Here is a 22,173-nt window from a genome sequence, read left to right on the forward strand (position 1 = left end):
CACCCCAGGCCACCCGACAGTCCCTTCCTCAGTGACAGAACTCAGCATGCTGAGCGCCGACCACACTCCTTTCTTGCTGGCCTGTGTCCTCACTAGGGAGAATCACAGCCCTGGGGTCCTATACTGCCTGCCTCACATTGCTTGTGGTTCTCAGTCCTGGCCAATAGGGCCCATTTTCCAGCTTCTGATTCTTTGTCCTGTTTCTCCAGTATGTTCTGGACTTTGGCTTGTTAACAGAATGTCTCATCTTATCCCACTGGCTGGTTCCCCTTGTGCTGGCACCGCGGCTATGCAGCCTCCCTCCCGCTTCCTCAGGTGGCTTCTGTGCCATCCTTGGCAGAGTTTCTGAGATGTGCACAGAGCCACTTTCGGCTAGAGCAGGGTGCTGGGGTGTGACATTTAGGAAGATGCCAGCTTCAGTTTTGCCAACCCACTGTTGCCATTCTAGAAACAGATCTATAATTGAAATGATAAAGAGACACAAAGTAGGAAGAGACTACTAATTAAAACGATTATCCCTGTCATGGTATGGGAGAATCACCACGACATCTCAGCTTGGGAAAATAGCAGATCCTTCTAGAGTTTGAACACAGTTTGCTTTGATGATGATAAGGACATTCTGTCATTAGTGGGAGCCATGCAAACAACCAAGACTTCAAAAAAAAAAAAGGGATTTGGTATTTTTTCTCCTTTTTTAAAAGGCCTGCCCTTTCCATACTCTTGCTTAATGTTTAGAATAAATCAAGTATCTCCCAAATAGATAAACCCATTAACAACTACCCACCTCCAACACACACACAAGATTTGGAGATAAGCCTTCAGCATTACACAATTATAATACAATATTTTTAAGATTTTTTTGATGTGGGCCATTTTTAAAGTCTTTATTAAATTTGTTACAGTATTGCTTCTGCTCTTATATTTTGGCTTTTTGGCTGTGAAATCTTAGCTCCCTGACCAGGCATCAAACTCAAACCCACATCTACCCCCTCCCTTACATTGGAAGGCAAAGCCTTAACCAATGATGGCTAGAAGTCCCTACAGTTTTTGAATTGAAAGGAACCTATAAACATCAGACCAAGTGATGGCTGGGGAGAGGTCCTTTAACAATACCCCAGTATCCATCAATTTCCCCCAAGCATATCCCCTGAAAAGGGAGGATGAGTTGGTTGGATGGCATCGCTGCCTCAGTGGACATGAACTTGAGTGAACTCCAGAAGATGGTGAGGGACTGGGAGGCCTGGCGTGCTGCAGTCCATGGGGTCGCAATGAGTCGGACACGACTTAGTGACTGAACAACAGCAACAACATATCCCCCCAAAAAAACTTTTCCCTAACCTGAAACATACACCTTCAAAATGAGCCCCGCCTTCCAACCCTATTGCTGCCCCAAGCTCCTCCATACAGCAGTTCTCGAGCCGCCAGGGAAGGGCCCTTGTGGGTCAGGTCCTCTTGGTTGGGCTTCGGTGTCAGGACTGTCTGCCCTCCAGAGAGCAGCTCCCACATGGCTACTGGCTTCCAGTGGGACCTTAGTCATAACCTTCTCCGAGGCGCTTTCTTCCACCTAGAAAGGAGTTCTCAGCTTCAGATCATTTCCATTTTTACCTGAAACAATGGGTAGAGAAACAAAGTGGGAATAGGGAAGGGGGCTCATCAATGCCAGATTGGGGCAGAGGCTCCCAAGCACAATAGTTATGGGACTGGCCTGGGACTGGCCTGGGGGTCAGAGACTTCTCCACAGGTCCTAGTTTTGTGGGTCTCCTTATTTGTCCAGTGAGCCCTAAAAATGTGTCCATCCCATGCCCTCTCACCATTTTTGCCATGCCTATGAGCCTCATGTATTCATTCTTACCTAATGCTTTATCTTATCTTCAAGTTGGCTCTCTTACAAATAAGAAAACTTGTGTAACATAACAGGAAAACCAGCATCACTTGCCATGTTGCCAGTAACTAAAAGATGGTGTTCTAGTGGAGGCTTCAAGACTGTTACCTATTCTCATTCCTTAAAAGGTAGATTAGTAAGGTTTGGATAGATGTTATCCTCTGCACCAAACTGATATTTTCTCCTTGAAAAAAAATCAAAAGAACAGATAGAGGATTGAATAGGAAATCTCTCTCTCTCTCTCTCTTGTTTTCCCCATGAATACAGTGTTATTAAACCTGAGATCCATTTAAAACATGTCTTGAACCACTGGTGGTAAGGGCCCATTATTGGGGAAATGCTGGGACATCGTCAAAGTAAGACTGTTTTCTCATTAGGAAATAAGGCAGTAGGACCGGAGGCCTCCAAATGGCCCTTCCGTTGCTGGAATAGATGTGACGGTGTCCAGGCAGGTCCACTGAAAGCTTTCAGATGCCCATGGTATGGAATCACCAAGCTTCTGGCAAATGTTTAGATTGTTCTGGGGGACTCCCTTGGGTAGATCCCAGCCAGCCTCAGGGTCATGAAGATGCCACTGACACTAGTGAGTCAGGAAATGTTCAGAATCGACCTGCCCTGCTGGACAGCGGCCACAGCGCTGACCTCCTCTTTACTCTTTTATTCCCGCAGGCGGGAGGGAAGCATTACCACCCCACCTGCGCCAGATGTGTGCGCTGCCACCAGATGTTCACCGAGGGGGAGGAGATGTACCTCACAGGTAAGCAAACCTGACCCTCGGGGAGGCATTCCTCTCCGCTTATGACTGCAGAGGAGATAGAGCCTCCTTCCGTCCCAGTGCTGTCTGTGCTCTTGGCTGGTCCTCAACACTGTGATTAATTCGCCCCTCTCTGGGTGGTTCAGGAAAGTTGCCGGTGTGGCTAATGTGAAGTGACACGTAATCTGCCTTCCGTCCCTGTGCGCCTCCCCTAGCTGCTCGGCTGGCCCGCTTCCCTGGCAGTTCTCTCTGAGCAGACTCCCCTGGCTCTGCCTTGAGGTGGGAGGTTGAGCTCCTTCAGGCCAAGGGGTCAGAGAACAAAGGATGACGGGGTTGCAGAGTGTCTGCACCATCACAGCGCCTATCGCCGCCTCCCTCCCCGACCCCTCCCTCCACATCTCAGAGCATCACACCCGGCCACTGCCCTGTTGCCCCTCCCAGGAAGGACCAAAAGGAATGCAAGGGAACCAAGAGTCGCCAAAAAGCTAATCAGAGCTGCTTTTCCTCTGCCACTTCCCAGGGTCCAGCCCTCTGGCTCCAGGATTCCTGCTCCAGTCTCCTAGTTAGTCTCTAGGCACTGCTCAGTCCTCCATCCTCTGCCCAGTCCATCATTCTCAGGCATCAGTGTTCTCAGCAGAGCCCTGTTGAGGGGTCTTTGGGAGACCTCTGGGCCCACTAGTTAGGTGCAAACACTTCAGCCTGGTATTTAAGACCCTCTCAGTGAGGACTCCATCTGCCTTGAACAAAGTCAACACTTCAGCTTGCCAGAGCCAACTTGCAACCATTCCTTCATCCATTCAAAAACTCTTTCTCAGATACCTACCAGGTGCAGACTCTGAAGGGTCCACAGTGAGTTCCAACCTCAGCTCTGCACCCATGGCTCTGATGTCCACGGGGCAGGCGGACCATGATCAGTAGTCACACAGATAACTGTCAACTGTGACAAGTTGTACAGAGGGAAGGAGTGTACTGTGAGAGCACATGATGGGGTGGGGAGGGCTGGCTGGGAGGGTCCCTGATGAGGGGCTAGGGTTCCAAGGAGGAGTGAGTGTTAACTGGGCAAAGAGGGAAGGGATGGGATTCGCCAACCTGAGCACATAGAATCTGCTGGCCTCTTGGCTGGGGAGGCGTTGGGTGAGGAAAGGGCAAGTGTGGGAGACCGAGAGGAGTCAGCATGGCCAGGGTGCAGCAGGAGGTGAGAGATGAGGGCAGGACAGGCCAGGCTGGGCCGTTCACCCTCGAATAATCTCATGGTCCTGGTGCCTCCAAGTAGCCACTCTTCACTCACAGGCCTCCTGGACCACTCTGCCTCTGCGCCTTCCTTTGGAGCTCCTACCATTGTAGGCCAAGTTAAAGGCATTGCCCACTTCTAAAGCCCCCCAGATGTCCCCAACCCCCACCCAAGCTCACTAGTCCCACCTCCCTGGACCCCCTGAGCCTTCTGTTTGTACCTGGTCCCCTCCAGCCTGCACTGAGCCATTGGCCACCTCCCTGAGAACCTTGCCTCTGACATTGGCCCCTCACCCCTGGCACTGACCCCCATGCGCTCACTCAACTGGTGATCACTGTTGGCTGAATTTCTGTGCTAGCCATCTGCAGATGTTTGAATAGTCATCTTGGGGAGGGCATTTCTTTGGGAGACACCATCCTCCTGGTTTCGTCACAAGGCAAATGGAAGGTCAGAAAGGCTATTATGAGGAGCATAGCTTCCTCTCAAGCTTATCCAAGCCACACATGCCCACGCCAGAAGTTGCCTCAAGATGTAATGAATCCCCTTTGTCTAGAGCTGGTTTCTAAACCTCAGCGCTGTTGACATATGGGCCCAGATCATTCTTTGGTGTGGAGACTGCCTTGTGTATTTCAGGATGTTCACTAGTATCCCTGGCCTCTGCCCACTAAATGCATAATGTACATCTTCTTGTTGTGACAACCAAATATATCTCAGACATTGCCCCATGAGGCATAATCAACCTGGGTTGAGAACCACTAGCCTAGAGCTATTCAGCAGAATCTCATACCATCTGCTAGGAAAGCTGAAACATGGTTTCCTGTGCTGGACTGGGCAAGGGGACCATCTCTAAGATACTGTGACCCTACAACTACTGACTTGTGTGTACAGTCATATGGGTGTTAGAGGTGAATAGACCCCAGGAGTCACTCTAGACTGTGAAGTAACAGTCCTCATTGTATAGAAGGGAAACGTTGAGTCCCAGAAATAAGAAGAGATTTGCATGAGAATCAGGGGCAAAGGTGGGGAACCTGGCCTTATGACTTTCACCCCCGAGCTCTCCCCATCTTGCCTCCTGAGACCCAGGCCCTGACTGCTACTCAGGTCCCTGCAGGGACTAGGCCCCCCCTTTCCAGGAACACTGATCCCTCAGTGCCTGGGTCCCTAAGTGGTTCTTGCTGCAGTACCCGGTGTTATGTGATGGGAAGCCCATGTGAGACTCAGCACACTGCATGGTATCTTCATGGGTCCCGAGAATCTAGACTTTGTACTTGGTTTGAAAGTGTGCTGCATGGTATTCCTCTCCCCAGAGGATGAGGTGGTTGGATGGTATCACTGACTCAATGGACATGAGTTTGATCAAACTCCAGGAGATAGTGAAGGACAGGGAAGCCTGGCATGCTGCAAGTCTATGGGGTCACAAAGAGTTGGACACGACTTAGCAACTGAACAACAACAAATTCCTCTCACCCTTCTCTGGTGAAGCCCTTTCCTAATATTGAAACTGTTCTCATGTTCTTATCACTGGAAATTAGGATCTCTCCCTTCCTGCCTGAATTCCCAGTGCTGATATTTGTCCATTTGGTGCTTTGAATCCTGGCTCTACTGTTTAGTAGGTTATTGACTTCTTTACTCTCTAAACCCCTATTTCCTAGACTGTAAAATGAGGTAGTAACAGTCACTATAATATAGCGTATAGTAAGATCCCTGGACTTCCCTGGTGGCTCAATGGTAAAGAATCTGCCTGCCAACGCAGGAGATGTAGATTCAATCCTTGGGTCAGGAAGATCCCCTGGAGAGGGAAATGGCAACCCACTCCCGTATTCTTGCCTGGGAGAAACCATGGACAGAGGAGCCTGGCAGGCTACAGCGCATGGGGTCGCAACAGTTGAACATGACTTAAGGACTAAATCACCACCACCAAGGCCCTTACATGCAGGAAACTCTTAGTTCCCTCCTGTAGCAGATACCTATTGAGCACTGCCTATGTATCCAGTACTGTTTTAACAACTGGAGATGTGGCCTTAAGCAAGTCCCCTGCCCTCCTGGAGCTCACATCCTCTTGTTCCAGTATCTTCCAAGCACTGCTTTAGACCAGAACCTCACAGATCGCTGAAAGAGTTAAGTGATGAAGTGAGTAGCTTTGTGATCAGGAGAGAGAGTGCACAAATGTCTCCAGGAGGTGGAGATATTCTTGGTAATAAAGAAGGGTTTGTCACCCTCCTCCTTAATTATCCCCTTCCCTACTCCCCTGGCTTCTGGGAGAGTGGGAGTAATTGCAGGGCGTTCAGGGACCCGCCTCAAGGGATGCTGAGTGATCCTGGAATGAGGGGGTCCAGGCTATCCACTGCTGGAGTCCTGCTGACTTGGGCTATGGGTATCTCAGAGATGGTAGCCACCAGGGGCTTCTGCTTCCACTGGGAACTGGGCTTGTGATCGCCTTGGACACTCACCCCAGGCAGGAATACCAAGACTCAAAATGATCTTTCCCAGAAATGGCAAGAACACTGTCCTCCCAGGAAGCACAGGAGTGGTGGGGACCAGCCCGGAAGACTCCTGGGTCCAGGCATCAGCACTTCCACTAAGAAGCTGTGACCTCGAGAATAACTTCCTTGTCTGAGGTCTCTTCCTTCACCTGTAAAATGAGGAAGTTGTCACTGTCTTTCATTCAAACATTCACACTGAGATCATGCTTGTGCCAGGCTCTCTGTTATGTGCTGGGCACCCGGAGATGAACGAGGCAGGGTGCTGGCTTCGGTGGTGGAGTTTACTATCAGGAGCGGGAGACTGACTTAATCAAACAGAAGTGCAAACATTTAGGGACAAGCTGTGATAAGCACTGTGAAGGGGAAGCTTGGAAGTAACTGGAGTATGTTATAAGGCTCCTCATCTAGTCTGGGAGGTCGTGAGGCTCTGCTGATGAAGGGAACTTTCAAGCCCAGATCTTGATATTGAGTAGGAGGTGGGTGGGTGCAGAGGGGAGGGAAGAGCGTGGAGGCAGAGAGAACAGCAGGTGCAAAGGCCCACATGGGAGGAAGCTTTATGTTGTGGAGAAACCAAGGCAGACCCACCTACCCCATGTGCAGAGAGCAGGCGAGGGCCTCCAGAATATTAAAGGGCAGGGTGAATGTGAGGATGCTAAGTGCCTCATAAAACAGTGTGCATGTAAGAGGGTGGGTTAGGAAGCCTGCAAAGCTTATAAACCCAGTCTTGTCGTCCCCCATGGCAGGACACACTATGTTACTGGCAACTATGTTACTTAGGAGGACATTTGGGTCAGTTTGTTTGTGTTTTAATTACTGTGTGATGGCTTTCTGATGGGCTTTAATTGGGAGAGGTCTGACATCTGTCTGGATAAGAACTTCCGGGGCTGCAGGAGACCAGAGCAAGTTTTCTTTTATTTGTTTCATGTTCTGTTGTGCATTCATTTTTTAAGTCTTTTTGTAAAGATGCCAGATTTCTAATCTGTTTGTTGTCCAAACCCTTCATTTGGGCTTCACCGAGAAATTAGGTCACCGGTTTTGTCCAGCAAATTTTTGCCAAAATGCTGCGGGTTATGGGCAAAACTTATACAAATATCACAAAAGTTGCATACAGTTGCTAGATCAGTGGGAGTTTTTCTAAACCCAAAATGTGGCTCATGAGATAGATTTTGCTCTTATTCTTGTGCCTGTGCCCCAGAAAAAGGAAAGAGGGGCCTTTTTCTCTCCTTCTGTCTACACTAAATGCTTTCCTTTTCTGAGGACCTGAGACAGAGAATAACACTAGAAACATAGGATTTCAGCTGTATGTTTTTAAATAGGTCTCTGCTATCATTTGTATATTTAATTAAAGCACACCAGGCAGGAAATCACTTACAAAATCCTAGGACAAATCTTGCTGCTAAGGAAAAATACTGTAACAAATTGTAGGTCCTAACAATAATAAGAATAAATGCCATCAGCTGATATTTGCTGAGCACGTACTGTGTGCCAAGCACTTTTCTGAGTTTTAAATGCAGTATCTCATTTTATCCTTAAAACCCTGTGAATTGAAAGCCATTCATATCTTCAATTCAGAGAACAAGAAAGTTTAGAAAAGTTACATCTCTGAGCCAAGGTTAGCTAGCCTGTCTTGCTTGCTTTGTTAGAGGCATTTTTTCCCACTTATTATCAGAATTCTTAGCCTGTGGTTCACAGTTGGCCTTCTCAATTCAATAAACCCCCTGACATTGCTTGTCAGGGTTTGCTTACGGGTGGGTTTCTCTAAGGATAGGGTGTGTGGCTTTTATCAAATTTTCAGAGCTGTTTATGGCTCAAAGTAAAGTGAAAAAAGCTTTAGTTCTGTTTTAATGCAAATCCCAAACAGAGCCCTGAAAGCTTTGGTAATTACACCATACGCTTCTCTTGGAAAACTGACTCTATTTCAGATAACTTTTTTTTTTCCAGTTTAGATGATATAAGGTCCTGGTACGAGGAGGTGTGTCTTTCTGGCTCAGCTGGAGAAGTCTTTGATATTCAGCTAAGGCCTCATTTCCCTCTGACAAGTACCTCATAAGAGGTGCCCTGAGCTCATAGATTGTTCAAGAGAGGGCCGCCCATCATGATGGATGGTGGAACACCAGCCCTCTGTCATCATCTCCACATCTCATCAAACCACACTTTAAAAAGCACTAATGAAACATTGGTTGCTATAATTTAGTAGTTTAGCAGTTATTTTAAATTGAATCTCTCTACTGACAGCTTAGGTTGTAGGAGTCATGCTTAAAAACTTTAAATCTCATGTTTCCCCAATCCTGCTACATAATTTTAGACTCTTCAAACATAGCCTAACTGTACTAAATTGATATTTCCTCAAGTCTGAGTCTTCGAAGCATATTTCATTTTAAATAGAGTACATTTTAATTTTTGATGAGCTGTAATTTTTTTTTAGATGTTTAGGGTTACCAAACATCTTGAATCATATAGAAAATGTTACAGCATGGTAGTTTAAGACTTGTACATGTATAGTCTGTTTCCAGCTTTCTCCTGGCACCACAAACTCGAGACAACGTGGCCATTTTCTCGCCAGTTACATGTCACATCAACTTCACCAGCCAATTTGTCCATGTTGGTCAGAATTAGGTCTAGAGTAGCAATTTCCCTGGTTGCTTCCTCTATTTTCTAGGAAACAAAATTGCCTGCTGGGCAAGTCAAGAACTTGTCAGATACTCAGGTTTTAGCTCAGTGAGATGTTTTATTGGTGTGGACTTCTTAGGTGACAGGAACTCAACTCGAATGACGGTAAAAGGAGACTGACGAGCTCACAAAACTTGGGGGTGTCCAGGAGCAGCCCCGCTGGGTTGAGGGGTCCACAGGGGCAGCAGGTGGGTCTTCTCCCTGCTCCTTTTGTGTGTGGCTTCCCCTGTGCAGATCAGGTTGACTGCCTCCCTGTCAGGGGAAGGAGGGGCGTGGCCAGCTCCTGGGCACCGTGGGAGCAGCGAGGCAGCATCTCCTGCCCAGTTCAGCAGAGAAGCCCCAAAATGATGCCAAGGAGCCTGACTCTGAGCGTGTGTGGACACTGGTGGGGAGGCAGCAATAGGTGAGCAGGAAAAACATCTAAGTTCCCCAAACCCCAGTTTCCCTCTTTGAAAACAATGATAAACACAGGCCCTATCTCACCAGGCTCTGGTGAGGATTAAATGAGCAAATGCACAGAAAAGCCTTCCCATCAAGCCTGCCACCGCCAGCCCACCAGCCCAAGCTCGAGGTAAACACCCAGTCGTGTCAAGAGGGCCATTCCCCCAAGCCATGACTAATAAGTGCTGGCTGCTGTTAATATTATCATCATTATCAATACCTAGCATAGGGCTCAGCGTATGTTAGTGATCATTATTATTTTTTACTCAGTTACTATTGTTGTAAAGTATGTAGCATAAAGTCTGGCACAGGCAGTCTCTAAATACTATTTATAACAACAGTAAGAAAAATAAGACTACTTAGCACCTGACACAGACGACGCACTCAATACATTTGAATTACAGTGCTAACTATTATTATTTTTAGCATCCTGTGAATTACTAGGCACCTCCGGGCTGCCCGTTCTCTTTCCCTTGTGCTGCCTGGTCTCCTCTCCTGGAGAGGTGACCAGCATCATGGTGGCCAAGCACTTTCCTCCTTCAAACTTTTTATTAAGCTTCAGGCCTACTTGATCATGTTAGGTCCAGGCAAACTGGTATTTTCCACTTCTCCCCATTGCCCTCATCCCTGGGCATCAGCCCAGCCTTCCAGAAGGTGTGCTGGCCGCCAAGCCAGGCTTCTGCTCAGTGACTACACCTGCCCAACCAGCCCTCTGCTTGCTGCATGCCCCTTGCCCAGCCAGGCCCCAGCTCTGGGAGGAGGAGAGTAAACACCCCCCACCCCCTGCAGGTCTCCCCATTACTCCCTTCCCCTCACCCTAGCTAGATCCTGGCCAACAGGGTTTGACAAAAAATAACAACAGCAACAACTGACACTGACATGGTGCCTGCTCTTGGCGGACACTGTTCTCAGTGCTCTCCATGTATTAACGCATTAATGCATACAACAGATGTACAAGGCAGGTACTATAATCATCTCTATGTTCTAGATGGGAAAACTGAGGCACGGAGAGGTCACTGACCTGCCTAGGCAATGAAACTAGTAAGTGTTATAACCAGGATTGAACCTTTGAGGAATATTACATTAAATAATGTATAAACTGCCTCATTGGAGAAGGCAATGGCACCCCACTCCAGTACTCTTGCCTGGAAAATCCCATGGATGGAGGAGCCTGGTAGGCTGCAGTCCATGGGGTCGCTAAGAGTCGGACACGACTGAGCAACTTCACTTTCACTTTTCACTTTCATGCATTGGAGAAGGAAATGGCAACCCACTCCAGTGTTCTTGCCTGGAGAATCCCAGAGACGGCGGAGCCTGCTGGGCTGCCATCTGTGGGGTCACACAGAGTCGGACACGACTGAGGTGACTCAGCAAACTGCCTCATATATGGTGAAGATTTCCCAGTGGCCAAGATTATAATGATGATATTCCCTAGTAGCTCAGATGGTAAAGAGTCCGCCTGCAATGAGGGAAAACTGGGTTTGACCCCTGGATTGGGAAGATCCTCTGGAGAAGGGAATGGCAACCCACTCTAGTATTCTTGCTTGGAAAATCCCACAGAGAGGAGCCTGGTGGGCTACAGTGGCAAAGAGTCGCAAAGAGTCCGACACAACTAAGCAACTTTCACTTACTCACTCAATTGTTATTACTACATATCAAATTCAACAAAAGGGCTTACTCACTGTTCTCCTCTGGCTGAGACTAGAACCCTTAGTTAACAAGTGAGCAGAGTGCCCTTTGGTCTGCACACGTGTCCCCCTAGTGGTGGGGAGTGGGGAATTTTTTTAAGTTGAGGGAGAAGGCAATGGCAACCCACTCCAGTCCTCTTGCCTGGAGAATCCCAGGGACGGGGGAGCCTGGTGGGCGGCCGTCTCTGGGGTCGCACAGAGTCGGACACAACTGAAGCGACTTAGCAGCAGTATTCACATACATAAAATTACCCATTTTAGAGTGAACACTTTAGCAGCTTTTGGTGCATTCACAATGCTGTGCAACCACTGCTTCAATCTAGTTCTAAAACATTGTCATCACTCCAGAAAGAAACCCACAGCCATTAAGCAGTTGCTCCCTATTTCCCCTCTGAGCCCTGGCAGCCACCAGTCTGCTTGCTGTCTTTGGATGGCATATTTGGGATATTTCATATAGATGTGGCCTTTGGTGTCTGGCTTCTTTCACTTAGCATAATGTTTTCCAGATTCATCCACATTGTACCATGCATCAGTGTTGCCTTCCTTTTAAAAGCTGAATAATATTCCATTTTATGGATATGCCACACTTGTTTATCTGAGGGGATTTTAAAGGAGCCTTTCCAAGGTCCTAGCAAGGCTATGTCACAAAAGTAGTACTTCTAACATAAAGGTGGAACTAGGAAACCTCACTTGTTACGATCCAGAGAAGTCCAGAGAAGGAACCTAACGGTCTGGCTGGGATCAGGGGCTGAAATCTCAAATACCTGCTTAAATGAGAGAGAAGGGCAGGGAGGCAGACAGCAGGGAGGGTCCTGGTGCACTTCATATGCACTTTAAAATAAAAACACTGTGTTTGCCAAACGGAAGCTTCAGGTGGGCCAGTTTCAGTCCCTGCTATGTCTGTAAGCCTGGCTGGGCTTCCGGAAGATGGTGGCAGCAGCTCCAGCTTTGGGTTTTATGCTGCTGCTGCTGCTAAGTCGCTTCAGTCGTGTCCGACTCTGTGCGACCCCATAGACGGCAGCCCCCCAGGCTCCCCCATCCCTGGGATTCTCCAGGCAAGAACACTGGAGTGGGTTGTCATTTCCTTCTCCAGTGCATGAAAGGGAAAAGTGAAAGTGAACTTAAACCTCCACTAATGCAAAAAAATAAAAGGATGTTGACAAATTGAATTTACAGGTCTGGCAGAGATGTGGGAGGGTCCCCAAACCTCAAATAAGCCAAAATGTTACAGGGGTGAGGTGTGTTGTAACCAGTCAGAGAGGTAAGACTGAATGCTGACTCTGCTAGGGATTCAAAGCAGCCTTAGTGCTCAGCTGAGGGACAGTTTTGGAGATTTAGATTTCTGACTCTGAGTCAGCTGAATCAGAAATAGCTAATCTTTCACTTCCATAACATTTGCAGAATCTGGAATTGTGGGTGATAGTCTCAGAGGATGAGAGAGTGACTCGTGAAATCACTAGTCTAACAAACAGTGTTGAAGTCTTGCAAGTTAAGGAGTTCTGTTGTGTCACATTGGTTTCTTTACCCCATGACATTCCAGAGGAATAGATTTGAAGTATTAACTGGTAGTTAGCCTTGTGGTTCTCCAACTTAGAATCAAAAATCACCTAGAGAGCTTGTTAAAACTGTAGATTCCCAGGCCCTCCTCTAGAAAATTGACTTTAGGAACTCTTAGGGGCGGGGCGGGATTCTTCATGTTACCAGGCTGCTGGACAGGGGGTCCACAGGTCCCATTTTAACAAGCCCTAATCTAGTAAATCTTACAGACACTCAATCTGGAATTGTAGCTGTCATATCAGAGTTTAGACTATACCAGTTGTCCAAATCTCTTGAGTCCAGTTCAGAGAATTCAACTGGCCTAAAACAGAGTATCGTGTTTCCTTTGTTTCTTCATTCATTCAGTATTTATTAAGAATCTATGGTCCGTTCAGGTTTGTCTGTAGGTAAACAAATGTGAATCCTGCTCCTTGCAGAACCTACATTCTGGTCCAGATTGTTGAATGGGGCAAATTATTTTTTTTCTGTACAGAGGTGCCTGTTAAGTTGGAAGCAGAATCTCTAAGGGTTTGGAGACATAATAAACATCAGTTAGAGTAACTACCACATGATGTGTCTCCTCAAAAATGTCCCTGCTGAGCAATTATATACCCAATATGTGCTTGAATACTGCCAGGGACAGGAGGCTCACTCTCTGAATGAACCCATTCAGTCTTTAAACGTTAAGTTTTCCTTCCCTGAAACTTCTGCCCTTAATACTTTTTTTCAATTTTTGAAAGTCTTTTAATTCATTTTTATTCAATTTTGAAAGGCTATTTTCCATTTACAGTTGTTATGAAATATTGTCTATATTTCCTGTGTTGTACAATACAACCTTGATCCTGTCTTATATCCAGTACCTTGTACCTCCCACTCCACTGCCCTTAATCCTTGTTCTACTTTGTAAGACTTATTGAGCAAGTTAATCTCTCTTCCCATGGAGAGGCACTGAAATATTCAAAAGTCCTTTCCTCCTTTCTGATACATCTACTCTTCTCCATGGAGAAGACCTGCTTTAAGACCTAATTTTGGGTCCCCTCACCATCCTGGTCACCATTATCCTGTGGGCACGTATCAGTCTGTCTCTTTTTTAAAAAAAAAATACAAAGATAGGCTCCAACCAGTCATTCATTCATTTCTGCATCAGGTACTATTTTAGGAAGAGAGCTATTGACTGATGACATATGCAGACCATAATCTCACAGAGGTCTTTATGAACAAATCATCTTTTCTTACCTTCATTTATCTAAGTTCGTCACTAACCTCCAACAAATCCCTTCCTTTTATTTATATATGTATATATTTGTTTGGCTGTGCCCAGTCTGGGTTGTGGCATGTAGTATTTAGTTCCCTGACAAGGGATCAAACACAGGCCCCCTTCATTGGGAGCACAGGGTCTCCCTGGACCACCAGGGAAGTCCCTCTTCCCTCTTTAATTTAAATAGTATACTGCCAAAACCCAAATTCTGATTTTTAAAAATTTCAAAATTTTTTTTTCATATTTTAAAGATTATAACTATTTAATTACAGTTTATTTCTTCCTTTTGATCCCTCCCTCCCTCTTCACACACACACGCTACTTATGAAAATCTGCTTTCCTGTATGCAGAATGCTGAAGCCATTTGTGGCTCGGCCTTATTTCAGAATAAGTATGTCTGTGGCCTGGAGAGATCATCTAGTCTGACCTGCTCCCTCTGCTCTTTATTTCCCCCCATGAGAACCTCCGTCTGACCCTTTACCTTCCCTGTGCCTCTCTCACTTAATCTCACGACCTTCTGAGACATCTGTGTCCCCCTCATCCATTTCCTACAATGACCTGTAACATGTGCTTCCTGCCAGAGTCACTGCAATAAACAACCCCTGGTGGATTCAGAGGCAACTCAGAGAGGACCTGGAAATGCTCTCTCTAATTATTCCCAAAGCTGGGGTCCCCACCCATCACTTGGTAGTAGACACACCCTAAGATCTCTGGCTCCAGCTGCAGACCCTGAGTCCCCCTACTGGGCTCCGAGAGCCATTGCACTTGACATTGGGAGGAAATACACACACGTAGAACCAATCCCATGGATGGAGGAGCCTCGTAGGCTGCAGTCCATGAGGTCGCTAGGAGTCGGACATGACTGAGTGACTTCACTTTCACTTTTCCCTTTCATGCATTGGAGAAGGAAATGGCAACCCACTCCAGTGTTCTTGCCTGGAGAATCCCAGGGACGGGGGAGCCTGTTGGGCTGCCGTCTATGGGGTCGCACAGAGTCGGACACGACTGAAGCGACTTAGCAGCAGCAGCAGCAGAACCAATTAGGGAGCATCAGCAAGCAAACTCCTGCAAACATCAGCAAACAAGAATCAGATCTCTATCCCTCAAGTGACAAAACTGGCCCTGGAATTCAAATTTTTGAGATGAAAACAATGTCTCAGCCCCTCCAAAGCCCACCTCACTGTTACTCAGATGAAGAAACTGGGATGGAGCAGAGCCCAGAGGGCTGCTTACTTTGGGCCCCTCCTGTCTTCACCTCACTGTTCAACCTTACACTACCCGCTGTCACTGATTCAGTATCCAGCCCTAGTGGTTCCAGGCAACAAACTGTAATGGAAAAGATATTCTAAAAACAAAGTCAGACAAACAAATGCCATCTGGGAGCTCAGGAATCTAGCCATTTGCTGGCTCCTTTCCTTTTAGGGTTGATTACAGGAACAGTGGCACCAGAGGGATAACATGTTCCTATTTTTCCTTCTAATCCAGGACACCTGTCCTTTCTTTGGGGAATGTGTGATATTTGGGGCTTCTTCTCAACACGTGACTGGCCACCTGTTGCTCATGCCTTTCCAAATAGGCCTCTCCAATCAGGGGCTGGCCAACTGGACCCCCCCTACACAAGAAAACATGGGCAGCCGAATATACTAAATTTGAGGAGTCTGGAGTCTCTTAGGATTTAGCAGGTCAAGACTGTGCTCTGAAGCAGAATATGCATCATGACACCTCCTCCCCTCGAACGTGATAGCTCTGGTAGACTGTCCTAAGTCTCTGAAGAGAGAGGAAGGCTGTCCCTTTATTTCACCTCCACTGCCATTCATTCATTCGACAAATATTTATTGACCACCTGCTAAGTGTCACTCACTGCCAATTGTCCACTCATCACCCCCCAAACATGTACGGAGCCTCTGCTGAGAGCAAAGGCCCATGCTGGATGCTGTGGGAGACCCGGTAATGAAGTAAGCTCAGCTCCCACCCACAAGGATCTCTTAATTTAGTTGAGGTGATAAATCCACAAGCTACTGTGTTTTAAGGCCATATGTGCTGGAAATAATACAAAGAATGATGGATCACAGAGGAGAGCAAAGTCGCTCGCAGCTGGCAGGTAAGAAGTTTCACAGGATGTCATATGAGATGTGGACCTTGGGGAAGGGCTGGGTGTGGACAGGCAGAGAGAGTGTGTGGGTGGCTGGATCGATGTTGCAGCAGAGATCCAGGAAAACCAAGGGGTCCTCCTGGCTGCTGTCAGGCTCATGTGCTGACAGGGGAGTAAATGGAGGTGGGCATGGGGAGAAACCCAGGATTCTGGTGGGTGTGAAAGGTCTGAAATTTTTATTATTTTCCTGGTGCCTTAGGTACTGAAGTCTGGCACCCCATCTGCAAGCAGGCAGCCCGGGCAGAGAAGAAGTTAAAGGTAAGCAAAGGTGGTGATGATACCAAACCAGTTACTTCTAGTCCCAGGTTGGAGGCACTGCGCTTTACTAGAGAATCACTCCTTAGTGTGCACACTTTCAAACGTGTGCCTGTATCCTTGGATTTCCTTAACAGTAACACCTACCTCATGGAGGTTTTGAAGGGATTGAGACATTGGATGTGAGAGCACTTTGAAAACTGTAAAGCACTGTATGAATGTGAGTTTTTCATGTTTCTCGGGCAAGTCTACACCCTTCTCATTACTTGCCAGGATGGTGACCTCTATGAGGCACAGATGCCATGGTTTTTCCCCAGCCTAAGGTCATTCATTAATAATAGTGGTTAAAATTGTCACAGAAGTTGACAGTTTGCAAAGCATCTTCACAGCCACCCTCCGATTTGATTTAACATTGCAGGGCAGATGAGTAAGGAATTGTATCTTTGCTTTGCTTGTGAGAAAACCAGGGCCTTAAAGAGGGTGGTGACTGTCCCGCAGTCATGCAGCCAGGCAGGAGCACAGCCAGCCTCCCCAGACACACGCTGGAGCAGCTGAGGTCCTGTGTCCATCTGAATGACCGTGTGCTGACAAGTACCAAGAAGACCCATGAATCTGGGTTCTTGATCCTAGGACTGCAGGAGGGGTGGGGCACAGCTCCCAAGTCCCTGATGCTGTGGAGGGGAGCCCTGGGGTGTGTGTTGGGGGCCCTCGATGACCTCTAAACTGTCTCTACACTCTGATCCCCCCAGTATTAACTCGGCTGTTGGGACGCTATTAAAGTTACTGCTGGAATCTCAACTAAAAAAGCATGTGTACAATTTCTGACCAGCTGGTTAACTATATCCTTTGCCATCTCGTCTGTTTCATTTGTGAAAGAGCTGGTTTATTGATGCAAATTTTTTTGAGCTGTGAGTTTTTTCCCCTGTTTCTTCCAAGACCTCTCCTTTTTTAAGGTGTAAGAAGACCTATTTGTCCTTTTCTTCCACAATTTCCTTCTCTTTGTTGGCATTTCTCAAATTTCAGTTACCTGTCTACAAACCTGATGCTTTTTGCTGTATCTGTGTACCACTTATATCATCATGTACTTCTTTTTTTGTTGAAATCACTTACTCCTTTTTAGTTAATCAAACTTATTTTAAAATGAGACTTTGTATCACCCAGTGGAAAATCAGTATTGCTTTCTGTAAATAAAGGTAACCCTAAAATAAATTCATTGAAAATGAAATATTTTGGAAGAATAACTCTAGAAATTTTAGCTAATCATGTTGCCTGTACTTTCTTTTTTCTAAAAAAAAAAAAAAGTTGGGGGAGAGAGTCGGGGAACAGAATTAGCAATTGTTATTGAAATATATTAGGACCAAATTAAGATTTCTTCCTTAATCTAACCAAGAGGATTGAAATAGAATTTTACATTTTATTCTCTCACTCTATGACTCAGTATTATCAAATTTTTTCCAAAACTCATCTCCCCAGAGACACACTAGTCCATGATCTATAGTTTGGGAAGCAGTGTCGTGTAGTCCAACTTAGAATGCATTAGGGGCTTCCCTAGTGGCTTTAACTTGTAGGATGAGAGATCCTGAAGGGAATGTAGCAGTCCTTAAGACCAGCCCCTCATTTCACAGATCAGGAATTCCAGATGCCTAAAATCACATAGTTTACCAGTGATCCTTGATTTCCAATTTGTTTACTATTTAACTGCGCTTGCTACCACTCTCTTAAACACACCAAAGATGAACAAAGTGCTGTTCTGTTAAGGGAGACATTAATCCATCATTGCCATTGTTCAGAGAAAGATTTTTTAAGTTTCTCACTTAGGTTGATGTCATTTTGCAATGGGTACACTATAAAAAGAATCAACATATTGTGCAAATTACATGGCATTTAACCTACCTTTCCATTTTGTATAAACAAACTGCTAAGGAATGATGCTAACCAGTTTTATCCATTTAAAGTAAATACATTATTGACTGGGATAAGCCAAAATGACAAGTTTTTATGAGTAAATTATTCTTGCCTGGAGAACTCCATGGACAGAGAAGCCTGGTGGGCTCCAGTCCATGGGATCGCAAAGAGTTGGACACGACTGAGTGACTCTCACTACTATCTAACAGGCCAGTTAAAAATCCTTGGAAAACAAAGTCTGTCCAACCGCGTAAGGTCCTGTGCATTTCCACTTTCATTCACAGTCAGACATTGATTTAAAAGGCAGAATATAAACAGGTAGTACAGAAAGAGCTAGAGAGTGCTTTTAGCAGTATTACTAATGTGTCCCAAAGAACTATACCCCCGTCTCCTCTGCCCCACCAAGCAGCAGGTGCAGCCTCTCACCCTCTGTCTTCCTCTCTCCCACAGCATCGGCGGACATCTGAAACTTCCATCTCACCCCCTGGATCTAGCATCGGGTCACCCAACCGAGTCATCTGCGTATGTATCACTTTGCCGCCGCTAACCCCTTTTCTTCCCCGGGGCCTGGTAACTAAAGAGTTTCTGCATGCATGCTCAATCACTAAGTCATGTCCAACTCTTTGCGACCTCATGGCTTGTAGCCCACCAGGCTCCTCTGTCCATGAAATTCTTCAGGCAAGAATACTGGAGTGAGTTGCCATGCCCTCCTCCAGAGGATCTTCCTGATCCAAGGATCGAACCCATGTCTCCTGCACTGCAGCAGATTCTTTACTGCTGAGTCGCCAGGGAAGACCCAGAGAGTCTCTAAAGAAGGCAAAGTTGGCAGTCAGGTTTCCATCCATCTGGTATCTCGTATGCGCCTATCCTGTGCCAGGCTCTGTGCTAGGTCCTGAGGATGCAGCAGGGCACAGGGACAATATGGGCCCTACCCTTCTGGAGCCCGCAGCCTCGTAATAGTTACAGGGATCATATTCAGTTCACAAGGAGCTCCGAAACCAGTGTGATATACCTCTTCCCCAGGACTCACTGAGACCAGGGCAAGAAGAAAAATTGGATCACAGTGGTATTCGGAGTAGGTCTTAGGTGGGATGTTGATGTGAAGATGATGGTGCGTGGTAAAGAGGCAGATAGGAGGAAGAAGCCATAGGAATGTGGAAACATGGCTGTAAAGAGTTTGCAAACATAAAGAGCTTTCTCATCATGTGAAGCGTCTAGGGGTGCAGTAAACTACATGCCTGAGTCTGAGTTCCCAGCCCCAGAGGCTTTGAACACAGAGATGCCCCTCATTTGCAGGGATGTGGCAGAAAGGACAAGAGTTGAGTTAGATGACCTCACAGGCCTCTTGGATGTGTAATGTATTCATTCATTCATTAAGCAGTTAGGTACTCAGTGTCCCCTCTGGCCTAAGTGCTGGGCTCTGGTGAACTGCATTCACCCGCTGCCTGTCCTCATAACATTGACCCCATAATTCCACAGATAATCAGATGGCACTCTGATAAGTACTCATAAGAAAACGTGCAGGGTGCTCTGCTGATGCTGCAGATGAACAGAGGGACCTGACAGCCTAGGATCATTTGGGAGAAGACTCCTGAGGAAGAAACAGTTAGCTCAGGCCTGAGAGGTAAATGGAAGTGAGGTCACAGAGGTGGGGATGGGCCGAGCCAGAGAGGACTGCAGTCAGTAGCCATGGGGCCCAACAGTCAGCAGACCCCAGATTCCAGAGCCCTGCAGCCTTCCTCAGGTCAAAGGGCCATGAAGACCAGAAACGAGGGAAGTGGTCTAGAGCAGGAGAGCAGGAAACCTCGTAAGAAGCTCTAGAGACAGCCAGCAGCCCTGAGTAGGTCCTGCCCACCATTGCTTCATCATCATTTCACTCCAGACCCACATTGTTTCCCCCTTGATCCCTGGATAATGTCCATTGACGAGACTATTTCCTCTCCTTTCGTCCTCTTTTCAAATGAAAAAGAGACATGAGTTACCACTGACTGCAACCTCAATATGGGTCAATACAGCCATATGGCTCCCACAAAAGACAAGCCACTTTGATCACAGGCTGCCCTCACTGGAGATTCCGGTCCAGAGCAAGAGAGATAATAGTCCCCCTGATGCTATGAATGGGGTTGGAACAAAGTAGGATTAATGAACTTAGTTTCAGGGCTTACAGAGTGAGAAGGTCACTGACAAAAATGAGCATGTCTCTAGAAGAGCGTTACCAGGATATGGGAGCTCAGACACACACAAGGACACAGAATGCCACTGGCCCCTGGCTGTCCCCCCCTGGGGAGCCCCTGACTTTGTGATGTAAGTTAGGCCCTGATGACATTCACCCTGGAGTTCTGGAGTTCATAGAGTTGCCCCTTGGAGAAGCAGCCCCACTCCAGATGAACAGCCAGAGCTGGGGGCACCTGCCATGGTGTCCTCCAAATGGGGGCTTATCCACGGAGACCAGTCACCCCTGGCAGCCCAGTGTGGGCCTGTGTGTCTCCCCTCCTGTATTCGCCTGCTCTCACCTCCAGCTGCTCTAGGAAGTGACTGCCCTTGTCATGTGAGCCTTGTTTTAAGTCAGACCATTGCAAGCATGGTTTCCAAATTCAAGGAAGAATCCATCCAGCCACTTCTGGGGCATTCTGTAACAGGCAGAAAGTTCAAGTACTGGCTTCATGTTCATAAATATGGAGGTTTGGTAGTAGGATGATCAGTGAACCTGGAGGAGCAGGTTCTTTCCAACTTTACTCCACTCCCCACTGACTGCTAGAATCACCTCCGCCCAATGTGTTCTCTTTCTTCCTACTAATTGTGTTAGGATGCTTCTGATATTGACAAGTCTGTAAGATGCCAAGAGCTCTCAAGGTCAAGATCTAGCATCCCAGGACAAAAGGCAGCAGTTAATTCAGCAAGTGGAGTCTCCTGATAAGGTTCTCTTACCCTCACAACCCCAGGTTTGTTCAGTCGTGGGCATCTGGCCTGGACTGGGTCTGGCAGAAATGAGATGGCACACTTCAAGGGGTGTAAGTGTGAAGGGAGCATGTACAGAAGCGTGGGCAGGGCCAGGGCACCCATGAGACCTACTGTGGCAGAAGGGTGTTGCCACCCCAGGCCTAAAGGGAAGGACTGGCCAGACTGGAGCAACCAGGACAGGAGCCGAGTCCACTAAGGGTGGGCAGAGCCGTCCGTGCAAGGGAGACACATACACAGACAGCCCCTCTTTCCACTCAGTCTCAACCCGCAGGCGCCCCCTGTTGACCAAACCCGTCTGACAGCCAGAGAGCCTGTAACACAGTCCGTGGGACCTCTGAGTTCAGAGCAGGGCCAGGAAGAGTGAGCTGTGGGTCTCACGATGAAGACACAGTGCCCAGACAGCAGCGGGATGGGATGCGGATGGAGGAGTGGAAGAGCCTTGGGAAGAGTTCAAAATATCAACAGTCCTAAGGTCTTTATGAAAGTTGCTGCCTCTATGGCAGTCTTGACTCTTGAGACTTAACCTGGCCCCCCAGGTACTGGGAGACTATTATAGAATAATACAGTCTCCCTGGATTCTCTGTTAATCAACCTCACGTCAGGACCTTGTAAGCCACAGTGGTTTCGGGAGACAGATTCTGATTGACCACAGTAGAAACCAGATGACCGGAAACAGGGTCAGAGGACACAGACACAGAAGGGTCCTGGCTTCAGGAGCCATGAGACGGGCACTGTGCCCAGCAGGGGAACCTCTCTCTCAATCCTTGTGCTTCCAGAGGGCTGAACTCAGGCAAAGTCAGGGGGTCAATAGAGGCTCGCTTCAGTTCAGTGCAAGGAGCAGCTCTCTGAGTGCAGCGACCTCGCCACCCCGGGGAAGCTGGGAGAGGCCAATGGAGGGGGCAGGCTCCCAGGCTAGACTGCCTGGGCTTGAATTCTAGTACTGCTACTTACTAGCTA

The 22,173-nt window shown here is 47.3% G+C and overlaps 1 protein-coding gene across 2 annotated transcripts in view; it reads left to right on the forward strand.

Annotated features, from left to right (window-relative positions):
* Window positions 1–22,173, forward strand: part of ABLIM3 (actin binding LIM protein family member 3) — a 172,544-nt gene that overhangs the window by 123,936 nt on the left and 26,435 nt on the right. For both annotated transcript variants that reach the window (XR_014055503.1, XM_081495717.1), the window contains 3 exons: window positions 2,552–2,639; window positions 16,295–16,353; window positions 18,706–18,777. Coding sequence is in view for 1 of the 2 variants with exons in the window: in XM_081495717.1 (XP_081351843.1) it covers window positions 2,552–2,639; window positions 16,295–16,353; window positions 18,706–18,777 (219 nt within the window). In the remaining variant the exon portion in view is untranslated. The remainder of the gene's footprint in view (window positions 1–2,551; window positions 2,640–16,294; window positions 16,354–18,705; window positions 18,778–22,173) is intronic.

The sequence above is a fragment of the Giraffa tippelskirchi genome, chromosome 6 (genome assembly GCF_054371585.1).
Source record: "Giraffa tippelskirchi isolate mGirTip1 chromosome 6, T2T-mGirTip1v1.2.pri, whole genome shotgun sequence".
NCBI classification, from domain to species: domain Eukaryota; kingdom Metazoa; phylum Chordata; class Mammalia; order Artiodactyla; family Giraffidae; genus Giraffa; species Giraffa tippelskirchi.